This window comes from Sporobolomyces salmoneus (genome assembly GCF_050403485.1).
Source record: "Sporobolomyces salmoneus JCM6883 DNA, S_salmoneus_JCM6883_v1_ctg23, whole genome shotgun sequence".
Classification (NCBI taxonomy): domain Eukaryota; kingdom Fungi; phylum Basidiomycota; class Microbotryomycetes; order Sporidiobolales; family Sporidiobolaceae; genus Sporobolomyces; species Sporobolomyces salmoneus.
Window position 1 is genome coordinate 164,049 of NW_027481140.1, and position 20,886 is coordinate 184,934.

The window sequence follows — 20,886 nt, forward strand, 5'->3', positions numbered from 1 at the left end:
TGTCGAGTGAACGGGACATGAAAATAATGAAGAAAGAACAGGCGCAAGATGAATCGCTGAAGGGCTACTTCCTCCTTTGAACGTCGTGAGGGGACACGTACGTCGGGAACCATTCGAAGGTTCGATGTTCTTCATTCTGAACGTGAGCGGCCGTAAGTGCCGAACCGTCGGCGGACTGGGACAGGGTTAAGAAACGATTTTGCGCTCAGCTCAGTCTTCGGCGCCAGAGATTATGTCACTAGAAACCGTACGTGGAGGAATGGCCTGAAATACTCAAGCACCTCGAGTTGCTCCCGGTACTTGAAAGCATCCGGTTTGACGGGCTTTTCCTTGTCTTTGCGCAATAAACTGAAGCCCGCACTCTTCTCCTTCTTTTCCTGCCGGTACTTGCGGTGGGCTTCTAGGTCGGCACTAAACTGGGCCTTGAGTTTTCCCAACGTAGGGTCCAACCACCTGTGTATCGCCTGAAGGTCTTGTTCCGGAATGAAGGTCGAAAGGTCTGTGCGAGTTTGCTCGAGCTTGGGTACGAGAAGAAAACGGTTGATGGCGTCGTTTGGACGTTTGATGACGGCTTTCTGAAGATGGTAGAGTAGACGGAGCTCTCGCCACGAATGCGAGGTGGGCGTGTAATACTCTAGAGCGAGGTGTCCAGACTCGTCGCGGGCTATACTGGCGAGGATCTCGCCTAGAAGAATCGAAGGATTGGCCGTGAGGACGAAGTGGTCCTTCCCGAGGACTTCGTAGTGGAGTTTCGATGCTGGAACCGAGCTCAGGATACTTTCGAATTTGACGTCGAACCGTATTCCGTTGATTTTGGGTTCAGTAGCTACAGATTAATGCGCTCTTTCAGCATCGACTGGGACAAAAAGCTGGATTGTGCTCAAACTCACCGCTGTAAAACACTTTGTGCAAGAATTCTTCCTTCATTTGGTCGGCCGCTTCTTCACCTCTACCCTCGACGTGTTTGGTCCAACCAAGTACTCGCACTTCGAGCGTATCCTAGTCAGAACGAATCAAGTCAGCGAGAGAGCAACGATGCGGCAAAAGTGAATCGACTCACTCTACCGGGAGATTGGTCGCGAGTATAGAGCACGCGGGACCGGTAGATCGAATCCCACAAAGTCTTCCTCATGGACATCCCACGGCGTTCGTAAGCCCATTGATTCAAACTGAATCGCCAAAGGTAGATTGCCGCCTTGTGACCAAAGAGAAGAAACAAGCGATTCTCGTCGTCCATCTTCTGTCCCGGCTGATACTTCTTCAGGTTATCAGTGGCCGACTGACAGGCCTTGACGTAGTCGTGACCGTTGAACTCAGTCATGGTGGTGTTTCGAAGGAGGAAGAGGTTGAAAAAAACGCCTCGTGCTCTCTGCCTGATCGTCCAAGAGCGGCTCGAGCCCCTCGAGAGCCCTGCGTTCTCGGACAAACATTGTGGGTACCTCCTAACGACAAAGGCTCAAGTCGGGTTGGTATTGAAACTTGCCGCGAGGACGTTGAGGACAGCCTTCAATCGAGTTGAACAGAGGATTGAAGCGGGATCTGAAGGCCGTGATGAGCTCGCCATGAGGGAAGCATCTGACGAACAAAGCTGAGACCTTCAAAGCGAACCGAGGTGCTGAATCGGACGGGAGGGGAAAGGGAAGGAGACAAAGCTCGATCTCCCCTCTTCATCCTGACGTCTCATAATACCTCTATCGCCCTCGCCCAACCGAATCGGCTACTTTTCTTCCGGACGAGCGGTCAACTCGCCTCGTCGGGGACCGGACCTCGAGGCAGCACGCTCCCCCATTCTACATCTCTTTCCGGCTACACCTCATCGATCACGCCATTCCCAACCTCGCGAGGCTCACACAGTATCAAAGTAGCGTCTATGGAGCGGGTGACAGACTTCTGGGACCCTCCGGAGATGTCCTTCGAGGAGAAACTGGCGAATTTACAGAAGGGACTGGGGCGTCACCCGGCCTACAAGGATCAATGGGGAAGGGATCCAGACGGTAGCGATACGGAGAATGGCTTGAGTGATGATCCGATGGAAAGGCTGGTGGAGCAGGATCGTCGAGAATTCGAGAAGAGATTGTGGAAACCGCCGAAACAAGGAACGAGTGACAAGGCGGAAGAAGCAACAGCACAGAAACAGAAGAAGAAACGAACGGTCACGAAGAAGAAGAGGGGAGGGGACCAAGAGGAGGAGGAAGCCGAACGGAAAACAAGCGAAAAGAAACGCAAACCCAGTCCTCCTTCTCACGCCTCATCGGACCAACCGATGCCAGACGAAGAATCTCGCACGCCTATCGCTGGTCCGTCAAACTCCGTCGCCCACTCAACGAGATCACCGCATCTCCTCTCCTCTCCACCTCCTCTCCATCCTTCTCGAAAGTCCTCCCCATCACGCCCGGCACCTCCTCCCAACAAGGCAACTTCGTCGTCATCAGAATCAGAGTGTGAAGCTCCAGCCAAGAAGAAGCAACGAGTCTCGAAAGCACCGGTTCTCATCGCTTCGAAAACACTTTCAACCGCTCCCGAGTCGACCACTACTCGTGGAGGTGGAGGAGCGAAAGGCAAAGGGAAAGAGAAAGTAAAAGGGAAGGCTCGACTCTCAATGGAGCAAGCTCTGGAAGAAGCTCAAAAGATCAAAGTCGACGAATTGAAAACTCGATTTGCCGATATTTCCTCTTTCATCGACCACCTCTCGTCTTTCGAGATCGACCGACCCGGGAAGCTTCTTCAAGGCTGTCGAGTCGTGTTCGTCAACGCGGATCATTGGAAGGCGAATAGCACGATCAGGAATCGCCTCGATCAAGGGTTGAGACTCGAGCTCGGAATCGTTGCGAGGCAAGGAGGAACCTTGATCAAACCCGAAGCTTTTGTCGGTGCCCCTCAAGATGCCAATCAGAACGACATGAACGAAGAAGAGACCGAACGTCGAGCCGAAGCAGAAGGTTGGACGACCCACATCATCGGATTTCATCCTTCGAACTATCGATCTCCGACATTCGATGAAGTTCTCGGCTGCTTGGGAGAATCTGAAGGTGGATTGACGGCAGAACAACTGGGTCCCTATGTCAAGGTCGTCACGTTCCCTTGGGTCAGTCAATGCGTCAAGGAGAGGAAGAGACAATCTGAATGGGAATTCGCGATCAAAGGGGATCCGAGAGAAATCTCCCCGAGTCGAGTCAGTTCGAACAAAAGCTCACCGACGAAGAAGAAATCGCCGAGTGCGAAAGATAGGAGACAAGGTAGGAAGAAGAAAGGTCCGGATGACGAGGCAGAAACTTCGGGAGAAAGTCAAGGTGAGGAGGACGAAGGAGTGATCAAAGGAGCTATCTCGTTAGTCTCTCTCCTCTCCTCCGTTCTTGCTCTTGAGATCGTTTTGAGGCTGAGCCAGAGATTCGCGTTCTGATAGACCGTTCGGTACGCAAGATTATCCCGCCGGCGAGAGACCTCCTCGCGATGATAGTTTGCGAAGAGTATCCTCTCCCTTAGACGGCCACCAACATCAACACTCTTCAGAGAAACAGACGTTCAATCCTCTCGAAGGCCTGGAGGAACAATCGAAAATCGTGAAGAAACTCGGAAACGCAGAAATCGACGGTCACTTGAACAACGAAAATCCCGACATCTTCAAAGGAGTCGTCGATGACAACGAGACTGATGAAGAGGAGGAGGAAGTGGCGGCTCGACGAGAAGGGAGAGAGGTCAAGAAGCCGAATCTGAAAGAAACGCGCGCTGTAGGTTAGAGTCGTTTTCCTCCTAATGAAACACCAGTTCACCTTCTTCTCTCTCGGGAGTCAACCGTACAATAGGATCGTAAAGGGTACGCCGTCAACCGAGAGTTTGTACCGCCGGGTCAAGCAGAAGGACCGAACGATGCTGTGGCAGATGTCGTGAGTCTCTTTCGATTCGTGTCCCCGTCTCACTCCATCGCTTACTCTCACATACGTTGCAACGGCAGCTCCTTCAACTCGCTGAATTGAATAAGGGAGATCAATGGAGGGAGCGAGGATATCGACAAGGTGCGTACAAACTTCCCTTCCCGAGTCGTTCGTTGTTGCTGAGCCACGCTTGAGGGATTGTACAGCTGCGGGAGCGTTGAGACGTCTCAAGCACAAGGTTACCGATTACAAAGACCTCGTCAAGATTCGAGGAATCGGGAGTCAGATAGCTGAAAAGATCGTTGAGATCAACATGACTGGCGAGTTGAGATCCGTCGTCCTTCCGTGGACGAGATTGTCGAACTCATTCATCGTCGCGCTTCAGGTACTCATCGCAAGTTACAGAACGAGATTCCGGAAACGAAAGCTGCGCGACTTTTCTCGAACGTCTACGGTAAGATGCGTTCCCCTCCCTCTCTCCTCATCGCCATCGCTTACCTAGCTTCTTCGACAGGTATTGGATTAGCCCTCGGTCATGAGCTTGCGAAACGAGGTGCAAAGACTATCGAAGATTTGCGGAAAGAAGAGTTCTACTCAACTCTGACGGTTGATCAACAAATCGGTCTTGACTACTACGACGACTTGCTCGAACGTATCCCTCGTGCTGAAGTCACAGAGTTGTACAAGATTGGTGAGTCGATTTCAAGTCGTGATCAAATCGGCGAGTCAAACGATGACCCGTTTGACGTTGACAGTTCTCGACGCCTGTAAAAGTCTATCTCGTTTCGTATTGAGAGTCTCTCAACTGACACCGTCGAGCTGGTTAAACCTTACCTGAATAGCGACGCAAGTGGATCCGAAGCTACAGGTCGAATGCATGGGAAGCTATCGTCGTGGACAAGCCAATTCCGGAGATATCGACAGTAATGCACTTGCTTCCGGTGTTCTCTCGCCGGGACAGCTCGAGCTCACCGCGAACCTTCCTCGTTGCAGTCCTCGTCACGCGAGATCCCTCGGAAGACGGCAAGACTCACTCCGGAGCGATCGGCAAGATGTACAAAATCCTCAGATCCAACAACTTCTTTCAACACATTCTCTCTCAGAGTGATGATTGGTCAGACTTGACGTGCAAAGTCAACGGGTTGTGTAAACTACCGGGGGGAAAGATGCGTCGCATAGATATTTTAGGGGTTCCGTTTCCCGACATGCCTGCCGCTCTGATCTATTTCACTGGGAACGACGTGAGTACTATCACCTTTCGCTCCTCTCTGTCTCCTCGGGCCCTCGGCTTGAAAAGATCGGGAGAGCTAACTTCTCGCGCTTTTCCGTTCGACGCCGCGACAGCACTTCAATCGTTCACTTCGACTCAAGGCTCGTCACATGGGTTACTCTCTCAACCAGAAATGCTTGTCGAAGAACGTGATTCGAGGGAAGGGCGGCGAGAAGCTGACAGAGGTGAGAATCCCTTTTCCCTTCAAATCCCCTTTCCCTTCAATCATTGCAGCATCTTGCTAATTTTGCTCTCGTTACATCCCGTCTGCTCTCCGCTTTCTCTTTCGTCTCGCGTTGTGCGATGTCGTTCGTCTCGATTTGTGACCAACTAGGGAACGAGAATCGACGTGAAAAGTGAACGAGATATCTTCCGTATTCTTGGAGGTAAAGTCACTGCTCTTAACGTTCGTTGTTCGGCTGCCTCGGGACTGATGCTCGACTTGACGATACAGTGCCTTACAAGCGACCCGAAGAACGCATCCCCTCGTAAATTATCGGTTTTGAGCTCGATTATCTTGTAGAGTTTTCGTTATTTGAGCTGGACTCATTCACCTTTGATGTTGGACTTCGCTGAGAAACACTTGGGATAACTTCGAATGTGCGAGGTGCTAGGTGTTGGGTTGAATGAAGAGAGGAGAGCGATCGCTCGAACTGCGCGCAGCTCGGGGCGAAGTTGAATCTGCAAGTCGAGGTCGAGGTCTTGTCGAGTGTCTTATCCTCCACCATTCTTCTCCGGTTTCTCACCGACTCACTCGCTCAACACGAAACGCTCTCTCAGTCGACTAGCAGAACGCAATCACCACGACCACGGCGAGTTTAGCCGTCATCAAGCAGATCCTAGCCTGAGCAACCTTCCACGCTTACACCCAGCGCTATGCGCTCAAGGTAAGCTCCAACAGCCTGAACACACTGCTCCGAACGTACTAGAGCTGATCCGGTGCGCTACCAGTAGCAATCCTTCCAACATCGACCTCCCGCTCCCTCAACACGGCTCTTCCAGCTCTCCTCTCCCCTCTCCGTCGTCCAAGCGAAGTCTCCTTGGCCATCTGAAGCGTATTCCTCGTCCTCCCCGCCCTCGCGTGCCGTTCAGAGGTAACGCTCAGCAGAGACGAGCCGATCTCTTCAAGCCTCTCACCAACGATGACGTTCCGCTGGGAACTCTTGTAGTTCAAGTACAGGCAGCTCGAAATCTCGTTGCGAAAGTAAGCTACCGTCTCCCGTTGCCCCGATATCGTCGTGGAATTGACAATCTTCTTCGCTTCGTTCAACTTTGCTTGCAGGATCGGAACGGTCTCTCAGATCCTTATGTAGTAATCCGTTATGGCAACCACCGAGTGAGTCTTCAGTCATCGCGATTTCGATTTACCGCGACTTCCTCCTCCGAATCAGAAAGCTCTGTGTTGAGAACTCGCGGAAACTGATTCCTTTGCTCTTTCGACTTTCAGATCACGAGCCCGACTGCCTACAAGACCCTGAATCCCGTTTGGTCGAGCAAAGGAGCTACCAAGAATGGAGAAAGTTCGGTCGGAGAAGCGAGACTCGAAGTCAAAGATCTGTTCGAAAGTTTGGGACTCGCTAGAGAAAGTGTCGAGATCGTATGCTGGGACAGAGACCGGGTCGGAAGTGAATACATGGGAGAAGTCAGCTTGGCGATGAACGACTGGTGGAATTTCAACACGAGCGATCTCGAGGCAGAAAACGTTCCTATCGGTTTCTCCGATGAAAAGAACCAGGTTCGCACCACTTTTTCTGCCTCTCTCAGCTCAGTCGGATGCTCAAGCAAGGTATTTTTGAATGATTAGCCCGTCTGGCACACCTTACGCTCTTCACGTTCTCGCACGAGCGTGTCTGGAGAAATCTTGGTCAAAATCGGATTCGTTTCAGCTCAATCGTCTTCGTCAACCTCGACCCTCTCCGAACCGGACCGATTCCGTATCGTCAACGCATTGAAGAGAATTGCAGCTAGTGCCGAAGAACCGAGACGTGGTTCTCGAGAAGACCGCGTCCTCCTCACTTCACCGGTTCGTTCCCGCCAGATTGCTATCTGCGATTCGTGCCTTGCGGAACTGACTACACTTCTCTCCGACAGACTGAAGGTTACGGAACTGTTCGATCTGACGACTACCAACCGCTTGGAGGATCGGCCGCTCTACCTCACGACCTCGATTCCGACTCGGACTCGGACTCGGATGTTTCGGCTGCTACGACCGACGATGGAGACTCGGTGATCGGAGGCGAGACGGAAGAAGAGCTTGAAGCGTTCGAACAGTCTGGAGTCGCCGCCGAAGCCTCGACCGACGATGAAGATGCCGAACCTCGAGAATCGAAAAGTTACTTTGACTATCAAAACTCGTCTCACGAACCTTACGCCGAATCACCCTTGCCCGCGATCGTCGTCGGCGACTCGGAAGCATCCTCTTCCACTCCCATCTCGACTTCATCAGTTCATCAACCGGTCGGAAGCAACGAATCTGAACCTATCGTCGCTCCGCCTCAACGCCGAGGTCTCTCCCTTCCAGGTTTCATTCGCCGTCGCACTTCTACCGCGTCCACTCCGGGTACTTCGACGCCTACTTCGGTCGACTCGAGGGTCCCCTCGGACGTCGAAACTCCAGTCTCGACTCCTGGTCGACAACGACGTCGATTCTCTCGCAAATCAAGATCTTCAAAGTCGAAACTCGACGCTGTCGCCCCCGCGATGACCTCTACCGACACGAGTGTCTCGGGCACTGGCAGTGTACAATCCTCGAAAGGGACGAAGAGGCAACGAGTGAAACGAAAGGCTCGACGAACGAAACAAACTGATGAATACCATTTCGAAGAGGGAGAGGATATCGCCGGGTTGGTTCAGATCGAGATCAAATCTGCGAAAGGATTGCCGAGGTGGAAGAACGCGCTCCGAACCGGGTAGTGAGTCGTTGCTTCGTTCGAATTCAGTCTGTCTCTCTGTACTGAGCTGACCTAATTCGCACGGCTATCTTCTTCTCAGCGATATGGACGGCTTCGTAGTCTGTAGCTTCGGGCGCAAGATCTTCCGCACTCGAGTCATCCGTCATTCGCTCAATCCGGTTTGGGAGGAACGACTCTTTTTTCACGTTCGACCTGCTGAGACTCACTGGTGAGATCTCGGGATTCTTTTTTGCTCCCCGAACGCATCGCTTACTCGTATACTCGATACTGCACAGGAACATCAACTTCTCGGTTCTCGATTGGGACAAGTTCACTGGAAACGATCACGTCGGCGACGTCACGGTCGAGCTCGATCAACTCCTCGGCTCGACTGTTCAACCCGACGAGCGAGGCCTCTTCGCGGCTGGACCCGATGGCAAACTCCTCGGAGACGACTTCCATGAACACGAACTCTCTCTCGTCACGTCCGAGAAAGACGCCGAATCTGCGAAACCTACCCTCACGATCCGAGCCAAGTACACTCCTTTCGCCGCGCTCCGTCAGCAATTCTGGAGAATCTACTCCTCGCAATATGACGTGAACGAAAGCGGAACTTTCTCACAAATCGAAATCTTTTCCCTCCTCGATTCGCTCGGCTCGACTCTCGCCCCTGAAACCGTTCAAGCATTCTTCTCGCGATACGACAAGAACTGGGAAGAAGACGAACTCACGACCGACGAACTCGTCTTGTGTCTCGAGGAAGAACTTCGAAAACACAAAGCGAACAAACCGGCTGACGATACTCCGGAATCGGGAGTCAACACCCCTGGACTCGCTGCAGGAGATTTCGTCTACAAAGATAACGTCGAAGATCCGACCGAATACGATCAGACTGACTTGTCCTCGGATATGAAACCAATCGCTCCGTGAGTAGTTCTCCCCTCGGCGTTACCTTCGAATCTACAGGCGCTCACAGCTTCTCACTCGTCCCACAGAGGAACCGAGATCGTCACCGACAAGGAGAAAGGAACGACAATCACCGCTCCTGAACCTTCGGGATCGATTAGAACTCCAACTCGACAAGATTCTTTCGAACCTTGGTCTGACGATGCTGCTGATTCGAACAACACGGAACGAGGTAAGTCATCCTGGATTGACGCGGAGAGTCCGATCTGACTTCCTCCTGCTGTCCTTAGTGATCAACATCAAGAGTTGTCCACTTTGCGAAAAACCTCGTCTCAGCAAGAAAGGCGAACTCGGTACGATCCTACTCTTTGAGCGAACTGATTCATCTTACACTGATACGGTCCTTCTCTCCCCGATAGACATCGTCACTCATCTCGGAATCTGCTCTTCGACGGATCCAGGCAGCGCAAATCGTTTCCTCGTCAGCGATTTCGTCACGGCTTCCCAAGCTCAACGCAAATTCTTCTCGAAAGTAGTATCGAAGATCACGAAAGGTTCCTATGCTCTCGGTGCTGTATGTTGTTTTAGCTTTTCTTCCTCCGTCGCTCTCACTGACTCGGCCTTTCGGAGTTGACAGGATTCTGCCAACATTGTAAGCACTCTTTCTCTCACGATTGTCTCCTTGCATATCAACTGACACCGTATCGCTTCGCCTTCGATAGATCGTTCAAGACCGTCCCACTGGAGCTCTACTTGAAGAAAAGATCGCCGTATATGTGCGTTCCCGTCCTTCGACTAGTCTCCGAGCTTTTGCTGACCATCATCTGTCGTACAGGTTCGTCTTGGGATTCGATTGATGTATCGGGGTATGAAGACAAGCGCGACTGAGAGTGCTCGAGGTCTGTCTCTTCCCATTTCTTTTGTAACCTTGTAACCTCGTAACCTGACCACGTTCAATTCCCTCTCAGTTCGACGACTGCTCGACTCGCTCACGAAGAAACAAGGTCTCAAGTACGACTCTCCCGCTTCGAAACGCGACATTGCACCTTTTATCGCTTTCCACAATCTCAACCTCGAAGAAGTTCAAGACCCTCTCGACTCTTTCAGTCAGTAGTCGTCGTCTCGGATGGTCTCGTGCTCGTATAGAGGGTCACTGACGATCTCGATTTCGCGCTCTAGAAACGTTTAACGAATTCTTCTATCGCAAGCTCAAACCCGAAGTTCGTCCTCTCGACGATCCGGACGATCCTCGCACTCTGGTCTCTCCCGCCGATGTCAGTACTTTCTCAGTCACTCTGCCTGTCGAGTACCGAAGTTGACGTCCGGTCTGGAACAGTGTCGAGCGATGTTCTTCGAGTCGATCGACGCCGCGACAAGTATCTGGATCAAAGGCAGAGAATTCACGGTCGGACGAATGCTCGGAGACTACTACGGTCAACGCGCGGAAGAGTACGAAGGCGGTAGTCTTGCGATCTTCCGTCTCGCTCCGCAGGATTACCATCGTTACCATTCCGTGAGTTCTCTATCTCTGACCGTCCTTATGGGTTTGCTGACGAGTCTCGCCGATTGTTAGCCTGTCGATGGAGTCATGGGAAGAGAAGAGTACATTCCAGGAGCTTATTTCACCGTCAACGCGATCGCTATTCGTTCCCCTCTCTCTGTCTACACGGAAAACGTTCGACTCGTCCGCGAAATCGTCAGCCCGGTCTTTGGCAGGGTTATGAGCGTGTATGTCATCGTATTGTGACTAGATGAGACGCCACGAAGCTGACTCTTTCCGTTCATTTACCAAAATTCCCCGAATTTTCTCGCCTGCCGTCGCCGCCAACGTTTCTTCGCCTCCCCGGACTGCCCTTGTTTCTGCCATATCAAGTGAGATTGGAGCTATGCTCGTGGCATCAATCAATCAATCGGTTCACGAAGGAGATGAAGTGAAACGAGGCGACGAAACCGGCTACTTCGCTTTCGGGGGAAGTACAATCGTCCACGTTTTCCCTCCAAACTCTGTCGTGTTCGATCCTGACCTCATTGAGAACTCGAAGCATGCTGTAAGTCGTACTCTGCTAGAAGCGGAACCTCCTCTCGAAAGTTCGAATGCTGACGGTTTCTGTCCTCTCTTTTGCCTACCCCGTCGTCGCCTATTCCCCTCGTTGTCTACAGATCGAGACTCTCGTTCGTGTCAAGACTCGTATCGGTAGGGCAGTCGACCCCACGTCGGCGTAGGCTATGGATAGGATTCGCAAACTTAGATACCATTTTTTTCTTTCGCCTTTTCTCTTTTCGACTTTTCTCCCCATGTCTCCGCACACGGCGCTTGTTCTCACTAGTTGTCTCCTCTGCAGTGCAGTACATTACCCACTCGTTTCATCGGGCGTGCGAAGAAAGAAGACGGCCCTCTTTCGGCCGGCCCAGTGCATTAAACCCGAGAGGAAAGATCGGTTGCGGAAGCTGAAAGAAACCGAATTCTCTTCGCTTTTCCTCACTTCTCCTCAACAACCTCTGCTCTGCTCTGTACTCCTACGAGCTCTGCCCTCCCCTCCGTCTCCCCACATCGGCTCAGGCTTCTACCACTCTCGAGCTATCCAGACCCCATACTCCATGTCTCCTCTTCCCTCCAACCTCCCTTCGACCTACTCGAGCATCGTTCTCCGCGAACGACCGAAGGCGGAGATTCTACCTTCACTCACCGATGGTAAAGGTACTTTCAGCCTCGTCGAAAATCAACCTCTTCCCACCCAGTTGAAGCCGGATCAAGTTTTGGTCAAGGTCGAGTGGGTCTCCGTAGATCCCGCTCAACGAGGATGGTTGAATGATGCTAGGAGCTACGTCCCTCCCGTCAAGATTGGCGAAATCATGCGAGCCGGAGGTGTTGGTCGAGTCGTTCTCGCACCAGAAGGAAGCAAGTTCAAGGTAGGAGATTGGGTAAATGGGACTCTGGGATGGACAGAGTTTGCTGTTGCGAGGGCAAAGGACTTGGAGAAAGTTACGTGAGTCGACCTTGTTGCGCTTTGACAAAAAAGAGGCGACGTTCTAAGTTTTCTTTCGTTTTCAGGATTACAAAGGATATCGAGCCATCGTACTATCTAGGAGCCCTAGGCATGCCGATGCAGACTGCGTACTGGGGTCTAATGGATGTCGCCAGAATCAAGAAAGGAGAACGAGTTGTAATCTCAGGAGCCGCAGGAGCTGTTGGATCAATCGTAAGTTGTTTCCCTCGACGTTTCTCTTTCGTCGTGCGCTGACGAGAATGCTCGTTTCACACGTACAGGCTTGTCAGATCGCTCTTCTCAAGGGATGCGAAGTCATCGCGATTGCTGGAGGCAAAGAGAAGTGCGAATGGCTCAGAAACGAGATTGGGGTCCCGAGCGTTGTCGACTACAAAGACCCGGTCTTTGCGACGAACTACAAGAAGCTCCTCGGCAAGACCGGAACTGACGTGTATTTCGACAACGTTGGCGGAGAGATTCTGGATTTGGTCCTTACTCGGCTCAATAAGAATGCTCGAGTCGCTCTATGTGGTGCTATCTCGTCAGTCACGACACTCTTTTCTCCCCCCTCCTCCTCACGAGCAGCGTTCCTGACCCATCGTCGTTTTCTGTAGTGCGTACAACACTCCGAACCCTCGAGGTCTCAGCAACTGTGAGGAAGCGATTCTTACTCGGTTCTCTACCGGCGGAGCACTAATCCAGTATCCATCTCGCTCCATTCAGACCTCACTTTGATCTCGCAAAGAGCCAAAATCGAAGGGTAAGCCAATCGTCGTTGTTTCTCTACTCTCCGGCACTCGGCTTCTCTTGGGCTCGACCGCTGACGACTGTCTCGCGCTCCACTAGCTTCATCGTATTCGACTATGCTGATCGCTACGACGAAGCGTCGCGTCAAGTCGGTGAATGGATTTCGCAAGGGAAGCTCAAGATCCGCGAAACGAGGCGATATGGACTCACAGAAGCCGTCAATGGTGAGCAGTTTCTCCTTCTTTCGGTCTCGGTGGCAGCAAAGACAAAGGTGTCACACCAGAGACCGCATTGAAGGGTGTCTGAGGTTCGGACCGGCAAGCCAGCTCAGAACTTGAACTGACACACTTGTTGCCTGTTTGACAGCTCTTCGAGGTCTGTTCGAGGGTGCCAACAGTGGAAAGATGGTTGTCAAGATTGCAGCCGACGGTCCCAAACTCTGATCTACCCATGTAGAGAATGTCGAACTTTTCGCGGTCGAGCTTTTTCGTCTTCGCTTCGTATCTTTACCTTTACCCGTTCTTATACTCTGTTTGATTACCCTTTGCAACGAGCATGAAATCCCTGTACTATTTTGTATCTAAACTCGGCCTCCACGGCGCGAAAGCTTGATTGCGATCAGATCAAATTGCTCGCGGCCTCTCTCAACTTCCGAACTTTCTCACTCCGACTCTCATTCCGCCATTCGAACGATCCGACCGCCGACATACCAGGACATTGATCTCACAACAGCGTAACTAGAGAATCCTGGACGGATCCCTTTCGCGGACGCGAAGAAACGACTTCATCTCGGTTCATCGCCGATCGCAATTTGAGCCCGAGCAGATGGAGGAACAGCAACGAGATCCAGCAGTCGACCCTTCCCTCGCACTCGCTTCCCTCTCCCTCTTGTCCTTCCTCTCCCTCTCCCCTTCCCCTACCCTTGTCCTTCGGATAACCCCTCTCCTCGAAGCTCTACGGCATCGACAAAGTCTCGTCTCTCAGTCTGAACCTCATTCGCCAGCATGGTCAAACGGAACATATCAACCTAGGAGGGAAGGATCAGCGGGACCGGGAGAAGGATCAGATTTGCTCGGAGGACTCGAAGGGCTATCAATGAGGACACCTTCGGCGGCTCAAACATCTGCAGTCACAGACGACTACTTCTCACTCTCGGCTGGAGGGATCAGCAGTCACCAAAGCTCGAACGGGGGAGCTGGGGAGGAGGAAGGAAGGGAAGGAGACGATCGACTATCGGCCTATTTGAGCGCACTCGAACCCGCATGGAAGAATCGAGCATGGAGGGATGGTTTACAGGTCGTAGAGGGATCGAAGGCGCAAGAAGGAAAGTCAACGAGGAGGTCTTCGATTGCTCAGAGCGATTCCTATCCGAATTCCGGAGTGACGAGCCCTCAAGATGGTAGTCACGTTTCGGCAGCGGCAGGAGCGGCAGCGAGGAAATTGAGGGAGACCTTTGCGAAAATGGCGGAAGGATCGGGAGGAATGGATGATCGAGACATCACGATGAAAGAGCGATTGGGGACCGTTCTCGAAGGGATTGAAGACGACGAAGACGAGGAGGAGGAGGAGGAGGAAAACGACGTGAGATTCGCCCCGGCAGTCAATCACGGAAACGATGATTACGAGCCGGAAAACGGAGTCGAAACCTGGCGAGCAAGTTGGAATTTCCTCTCGACCAGCGAACAACGGACCCTCCTCAACGGACTTCTCGACTTTCTCGAACAAACCGACATCTCGACCGATCGAGATCGACGGCCTTCAATGGCAGAACCGGGAACGACGGTGGAGGAAAGTCCACACAGCTCGATCTGCTCCCTTCTACCTGAAGGAGACGAGGACGCGCCCGGACCCGTCACGAATTCTATCCTACGACTCCCTAGCATCACCTTCACAGCAGTCCTAACCTCTAGCGCATCGACTCAATCCTCCTCTCCCCAGTTCCTCGTTCTCTCTACCTCCCCGCCTGCCGACAATATTCGAAGACTCTCCGAACAATTCAGATCTCAACGTCATGCCTCGACGAGTTCGAGCCTGTCCGCGGTCACTCCGGGTCCCTCGCTTCTTCAACGACAACAGCAACAACACAGTCAGGCTCTTTCGACCTACCAAGCTCCGAGGAGTGTCGACCGAGTGGATCGAGTGGAGGGTAACATGGAAGTGGCGATGTTTGAGGACCCGTGGGCTCGCACACTGGGAGAAACGGAAATGGCGAGAAGGATCAGAGAGCATCGTTGGGATCAAAGTGAGTTGCATTCCTCCTTGTTCGAAGGTCGAAAGGGTCCCTCGTGTTGAATCTTGTTTTTTCCCGTCCCCAGCCGAACTAGGACCCATCAGTGAATGGCCAGTCTGTCTCAAGACGACTGTCTCGTCGATTATCGCCTCGCCTTTCCGAGAATGCATCCTCTGGGGACCGAACAAGATTATCGTCTACAATGATCCATACATCGAGACCGCACAGAAGAAACATCCGGAATTACTCGGCGTCTCGGCTCGAGTCTGTTGGGCTGAACTGTGGGATGAGCTCGAACCAGTAGCGAATCGCGCACTCGCGGGAGAATGTATCTCGTTCAATGATCATTACCTCGTGATGGAACGAGACGGGTTCCTCGAAGAGACGTATCACTCTTTCACTTACGCTCCACTTCGAGACGGAGCAACGGGATCAGTCGTCGGAATCTTGAATTTAAGCATCGAGGCAACTGCTGCTGTCGTTGCGGCTCGTCGGTTATCGACGATTCGAGATCTCATTCAGATGACCAGTCTAGCAAGAACGGTCGAAGGTGAGTTTCCTCGTTTCCTCCTCTTGAGATTCGTTGTTCTTCGGGAGCTAACTTCCTCCTGTCCATGCCCTCACCCTCAGAGTTCGCAACTTCAGCGATGAAAGCGATCGCCAAGAACCCCTACGACGTTCCGTTCGCGATCCTCTATCACGTCGAAGAATTAGTTCGCAAACCCTCAACGAAAGAAGTTCGAGCTGGGAAAACGACGAGCGAACGAAAGACGGCTAAACTGACTTGTAAAGTAAGCTCAACCTTATCAGACTCGACTTCTCGAAATCACAGTAGGGTGCTCATCTCGTATTCGAACTTGACAGGGTTCAATCGGAATCGGTCACGAGCATCCTTTCCTCGTACACGAGGCGTTCTGCGACCTGAGTCCTGCTCGATCCCGTCAATCATCCTCTTCTGCTTCCACGACGACAAGCGGCTCGTCAGCGACTGCGATGGACATTCGCGAACGACTCCTCGACTCCAGTTCTTCCTCGTCGACTCCCCCAGGTCGACACGCTTCGCCACAACCGAATCCCGAATGGAGCTGGCCCTTCGAAGAAGCTTGCTTGAAACGCCAACCGGTCCTCATCGAAGATCTCGGCGCGCTCGGAGAACGACTCGAACAGCGTGGATGGGAACAACGAGCTCGGTCAGCCGTCGTTATCCCGATTCGAATCGATGCAGCAGAAGGCAGCGCTCCAACAGCAGTCATCGTGCTCGGGCTGAATCCGATGGCGAAAAGGTTGGACGAAAACCCTTTGATGAAGACTTTCTTCGACTTGATTTCGCGTCATATCGCAATCGGACTCTTCTCGGTCCTCGTGAGTCTCTAGTCTTTCCACTCACCCGAATCTCTCGGCTGACTTCATTGTCTCTTTGACGCCTTGATTAGGCTGCCGAACAAGATCGAAGGCGAGCCGAGGAGTTACTCTCTCTCGACCAAGCGAAATCCAACTTCTTCTCGAGCGTCTCTCACGACTTGAGAACACCCCTCACCCTCATTCTCTCGCCTCTCGGAGACATTCTCGAACCGGCACAAAAACGACTATTGCAAGGAGATCACGCAGAGAAGCTCTCCCTCGTTCAGAAGCATGCGAATCGTCTCTTGAACATGGTCAACAAAGTTAGTTCCGAGTCCTCTGGCCTTGGGCGACTTCCTGCTGCGACGAGCTGACCCTTTTGTATCAATTCGCTCGCTAGCTACTCGACTTCTCCTCGGTCGAAGGTGGAAGGATGACTTTCCGCTTCTCTCCAGTCAAGATCGGCAACATCACGAGGGAACTGGCGAGTCTGTTTAGCGACGCAATCGAGCGAGCTCGCATCGGGTATGTGATCGAGTGCGAGGAGGATCCGATGGACGCTCTCCCCGTCTATCTTGCTCCCGAGCTATGGGAGAAAATCATGATGAACATCGTGCGTCGTCCTTCCTCTTTTGACGTGCTTTATTGACGTGTTGACTGTTTACCCGGCCCGCTAGCTCGGAAACGCTCTCAAATACACGCAACGAGGAAGAATCACGGTCTCGCTCAAATCGACTCGAGGTGAAGCTGTGTTGACGATCTCGGATACGGGAGTCGGGATTCCCCAAGACGAACTCGGCAAGATCTTCGAACGTTTCCATCGGGTGCAAACATCTTCGAAAACGACGACTATGAGTACCGGTATCGGACTTGCTCTCACTCTCGAGCTCGTCAAACTGATCGGCGGTCAGCTCGAAGTCGAGAGTGAACTCGGCAAAGGCTCTACGTTTACGTGAGTCTTCTGCCAGCTTCTGCTCGTTCCGGCGCGTTCGACTAACGAACCAGGCGATCCTCCGCACAGCGTTCGACTTCCGAGAGGTTTTCACCATCTCCCGATCGAGCAAGTCGATCACGCAGCCGAGGAGTCACTATCAACGTACTCTGGTCGAAACCTTTCCGTCATCGAAGAAGCTGCGGGTTGGCGACTCGACACTCTCGCCGACTCTCCCGCTCCGGGTTCGAGCTCAAGTTCAATTTCAGGCTCGATTCCACGACCTTCCCCTTCGACAACGTCTTCACAGCACAGCGGCAGTGGCTCCGGAGAAGACTATCTCGGCAGCGAAGACGTTCTCAGCTTGAAGAATCGTACAATCGTTCTCGTCGACGACTCGCGGGATCTTCGAAACTACATGACCTCGCTGCTCTCGACTCACTTCACCGTCGTTCCCTTCGGCGACTCGGTTCAAGCTCTCGCATACATCGAATCGAATCCTCCGAACCTCGTCGTTACCGATGCGATGATGCCGGGCTTGACGGGCAACCAGTTGACGAGCGCGATTCGGCAGAACTCGAAAATCTCGTTCCTTCCGATCGTCATGGTCTCGGCTCAAGCGGGACTTGAAGCTCGCGCCGAAGCTCTCGAAGGTGGACTCGATGATTACCTCGTCAAGCCGTTCCAACCTCGGGAATTGATTGCGAGAGTGAAAGGTGGGCCCCTTTTCCGTGCCCTGGTCTCATTGATCTCTCACTGACCTGCATGTCTCGCTCACTTTCGCAGTTCATCTTCAATTAGGCTTGATGAGAGGAATTCTCGAAGAGCGAGTAGCCGAAAGAACTCGAGCTTTGATCGAAAGCGAAGCGCGGAATCGAGCGCTCGCCGAAAGGTACTCCACTCTCAGCACAGTCAGCCCAGTCGGTATCGTTCAGATCGATCAAGATGGTGAGACTACCTTTCTTCTTTCCTTTCGTTTCGTTCGGAAACCTGCTGATTCACGAGTTCGTTCTCTCAGGTAATCTCGTTTACGCAAATCCAGCATGGTTCGCAATCTCGGGACACGATCCAAATAGCCCCCTGAGCGAGTGGAAGAACGAGTTCGTACCGGAGGACGTCGCGAGGTTGGACAAGTTATGGGAATCTGTCATCGTCAAAGGTCAAGCAGTCGAGCTTGCTTGGGAGTCGGTCGACAGACAATTCCGCTTCAAGAGCGGAAAGTGGGCTCAGCTCGAGGTGAGCGTCGTTCCTCTCATTATCTATACCGCATGCACCAAGCTGACTCTACCATTCCAGCTTCGCCAATCGACTGAGGTTGGTCTCCCTGCGGGATGGGTCGGAGCCTTGACCGACATCACTCAGCAGAAGAGGATCGAGGAGCTTCACATCCGGAACGTCGAAGAGAGGATGCGCGACGTCGAAGAGAACAGGAGGCAGATGGAGGACTTCCTCGATTTCGTAAGTCTCGTTTGTTTTCGCTTTGCTGACGACAGCGATACTCACACCGTTTCTACATCTTTGCTAGAGCTCGCACGAAAATCGAAATCCTCTCAGTGGTGTTGTGGGTTTTCCCTGACTTCTCCTCGACGTTCAGTTTTCGCTGACGGCTCAACGATCCATCGGATGATCAGTGGCAAAACGCCGAAGTTGTCAGCGCTTCTCTAGAAAAGTATGTCGAGCTCCTTGAGGAACTGCAAGACGGAGAGCTTCCGCCGCCGGAGACTCTGAAAGCCCTTCACGACGAGATGTTGGAGAACACAGAGGCGATGGAGTCTATTCTACTCTGTACAGCCCACCAGGTGAGCACTCTGTCCGCTGCTAGTATTGTTCGTGGCTGACGTCGTCGTAATCTTCTCGTATGGCAGGGTCGTATCGCCGACGATATCCTCAACGTCAGCAAGCTCAACATGGGTCTCCTTACGATCAACCTCGTTCCCTTCGAGCTCGTTCCTCGTATCGTCGAGGTCAAACGAATGTTCGAAGCCGAGTGCCAACAGAAGCAAATCGACCTGCGTCTCGTAGCTAGTTCTTCGATCAACGAACTCAATTCAAACTGGGTTACGGCCGATCCCGCTCGTCTTCACCAAATTCTACTCAACTTCCTCTCAAACTCCGTCAAGTACACAACAGATCAAAGTCACCGAAAGATCACGATCAAGATCGAAGCTCACTCGCATCAACCCGCCGAACGTCCTGGCGTGATGCGAGTATCGAGCTCGGCTCGACCCGTCGATCCCGAATCGGTTTGGATCGTCGTTGGCGTCGCGGACAACGGTCGAGGATTGAGCGAGGAAGAATTGTTGAAGCTCTTCGCTCGTTTCTCGCAAGCGAACCCTCGCTCCGACCAGGTTCGTTACCCGACTTCGAGCGGACTCGGTCTGTATATCTCAAAGAAACTCGTTGAACTTCATTCGGGTCCGTCGATTTCGCCTTCTATCATGTGCCTTTCTCACTCGAACTGAGCTGCGTTGTTGTGAATTTAGGATTCATCGAAGTCGAGTCTCGTCTTGGCGTCGGATCTATCTTCTCATTTGCGATTCCGGCTCAACGAGCCGAACCTCAAGATGTCGCCGTCACCTCTCCTCTTTCCTCCGTCCCGATCGGTTCTGGAGCTCGAACTTCGAAACGACCACTCACCTCGCCCGTTCCTTCGGAGATCGCTCGTGGAAACAAAAGCATGAAGACGAGACCCTCGAGTCCTGGAGAAGAAATACCCGTTCGCCCACCTGTTAAAGTTCTCGTCGTCGAGGTCAGTCCCTTGCTCTCGAACGAGTATCTGTGTAGAAGGGGAACTGACGAATTTCGACATCGGACCTCAGGACAATCTCGTCAACCAGAAGATTCTGTGTCGACAACTCAAAAACGCTGTAGGTGAAACGATTTGACTCGATTCAGCGGCTGAAAGACTAATCTAATCGTCGAGGTGCACAACAGGGCTACGATACTGAAGTCGCGAACAATGGTCTCGAAGCGCTCGAGGCTTTCGAAAGAGATGCCCTTACGGAAAGATCGATCAAAATTTGTCTCTGCGACATTCAGAGTAAGCCGAATCTCATCTAACTCAAAATGTGATTATTCCCCTGACGTCCGGTTCCTTCTTCTCTAGTGCCTGTACTCGATGGATTGTCGGCTATTCGGATTCTGAGGGAGAAGGAACGAGACGGGACAATAAAGAGACGATATGTGAGCAGCCTCCGCGTCTAGCTTGACCAGATGACACAGGCATACTGACATCGTCTCCTGTGCTCGATAGCCCTGTATCGCTGTGACAGGAAATGCTCGGCAAGCTCAGCAAGACGAGTGTCTCTCGGTGAGTGTTCTCCTTTTCGTTACGACTGAGCTATACTGACTCTCGCTCGCTCGTGTCCTCTTCAGGCGGGTTTCGACTTTGTGCTTTCAAAACCTTATACCTTTTCGACTGTTGTCGAGCGAATCGAAGCGCTCAAATTGATGGATTGATCGTCATCACTCACTCGTTTTTTCTGTCGTTTGTCTCCATCCCGTGTCTCTACTTTGCATATGCATCACACTCCGGAAAAGCAGGTTGTTGTTAGTTGAATCTTGTCACTTTGTTGTAGAACTCGCAATCGAAACTTCTGCTCTGATTTTCTCTCGGTCACGAACACCTCGAGAGAGAGCACAGGTATAAAATTGGACAGAATTACTAGGTACACATTTTGAAGTGGTAAAGAACAGAGGGAAGAGAACACA

General features: G+C 52.3%; 5 protein-coding genes across 5 annotated transcripts; 4 read left to right on the forward strand and 1 right to left on the reverse strand.

Moving 5' to 3' along the window:
• Nucleotides 1-64: 64 nt before the first annotated feature.
• JCM6883_006364 (uncharacterized protein) lies at nt 65-1,321 on the reverse strand (the record flags this gene model as incomplete). The annotated part of the gene is made up of 4 exons (XM_076632156.1): nt 65-175; nt 252-826; nt 891-999; nt 1,061-1,321. 4 exons carry the CDS (start codon nt 1,319-1,321, stop codon nt 65-67), a joined length of 1,056 nt encoding a protein of 351 aa, XP_076487883.1.
• A 549-nt stretch (nt 1,322-1,870) lies between these two features.
• Nucleotides 1,871-5,634, forward strand: JCM6883_006365 (type-X family DNA polymerase; the record flags this gene model as incomplete). Its single annotated transcript, XM_076632157.1, has 13 exons — nt 1,871-3,327; nt 3,404-3,728; nt 3,804-3,884; nt 3,953-4,013; nt 4,079-4,192; nt 4,258-4,326; nt 4,387-4,563; nt 4,628-4,639; nt 4,715-4,795; nt 4,866-5,113; nt 5,217-5,327; nt 5,477-5,528; nt 5,597-5,634. The coding sequence occupies 13 exons, from the start codon at nt 1,871-1,873 to the stop codon at nt 5,632-5,634; spliced, it is 2,826 nt and encodes a 941-aa protein (XP_076487884.1).
• A 384-nt stretch (nt 5,635-6,018) lies between these two features.
• On the forward strand, nt 6,019-11,162 carry JCM6883_006366 (uncharacterized protein; the record flags this gene model as incomplete). Its single annotated transcript, XM_076632158.1, has 20 exons — nt 6,019-6,029; nt 6,097-6,346; nt 6,425-6,478; nt 6,590-6,877; nt 6,947-7,165; nt 7,234-8,054; nt 8,134-8,262; nt 8,330-8,959; nt 9,029-9,171; nt 9,230-9,292; nt 9,359-9,513; nt 9,577-9,591; nt 9,662-9,715; nt 9,775-9,838; nt 9,908-10,045; nt 10,119-10,213; nt 10,276-10,452; nt 10,513-10,667; nt 10,813-10,987; nt 11,100-11,162. 20 exons carry the CDS (start codon nt 6,019-6,021, stop codon nt 11,160-11,162), a joined length of 3,699 nt encoding a protein of 1,232 aa, XP_076487885.1.
• Nucleotides 11,163-11,537: 375 nt separating this feature from the next.
• Nucleotides 11,538-13,116, forward strand: JCM6883_006367 (NADP-dependent oxidoreductase; the record flags this gene model as incomplete). The annotated part of the gene is made up of 7 exons (XM_076632159.1): nt 11,538-11,926; nt 11,992-12,139; nt 12,208-12,467; nt 12,541-12,578; nt 12,650-12,686; nt 12,773-12,897; nt 13,040-13,116. The coding sequence occupies 7 exons, from the start codon at nt 11,538-11,540 to the stop codon at nt 13,114-13,116; spliced, it is 1,074 nt and encodes a 357-aa protein (XP_076487886.1).
• Nucleotides 13,117-13,498: 382 nt separating this feature from the next.
• Nucleotides 13,499-20,634, forward strand: JCM6883_006368 (uncharacterized protein; the record flags this gene model as incomplete). The annotated part of the gene is made up of 20 exons (XM_076632160.1): nt 13,499-14,915; nt 14,989-15,453; nt 15,534-15,694; nt 15,768-16,265; nt 16,337-16,567; nt 16,645-16,857; nt 16,922-17,196; nt 17,266-17,891; nt 17,962-18,123; nt 18,194-18,411; nt 18,472-18,633; nt 18,701-18,736; nt 18,807-18,974; nt 19,041-19,590; nt 19,659-19,924; nt 19,995-20,042; nt 20,110-20,215; nt 20,282-20,358; nt 20,429-20,485; nt 20,551-20,634. The coding sequence occupies 20 exons, from the start codon at nt 13,499-13,501 to the stop codon at nt 20,632-20,634; spliced, it is 5,820 nt and encodes a 1,939-aa protein (XP_076487887.1).
• Nucleotides 20,635-20,886: the final 252 nt, after the last annotated feature.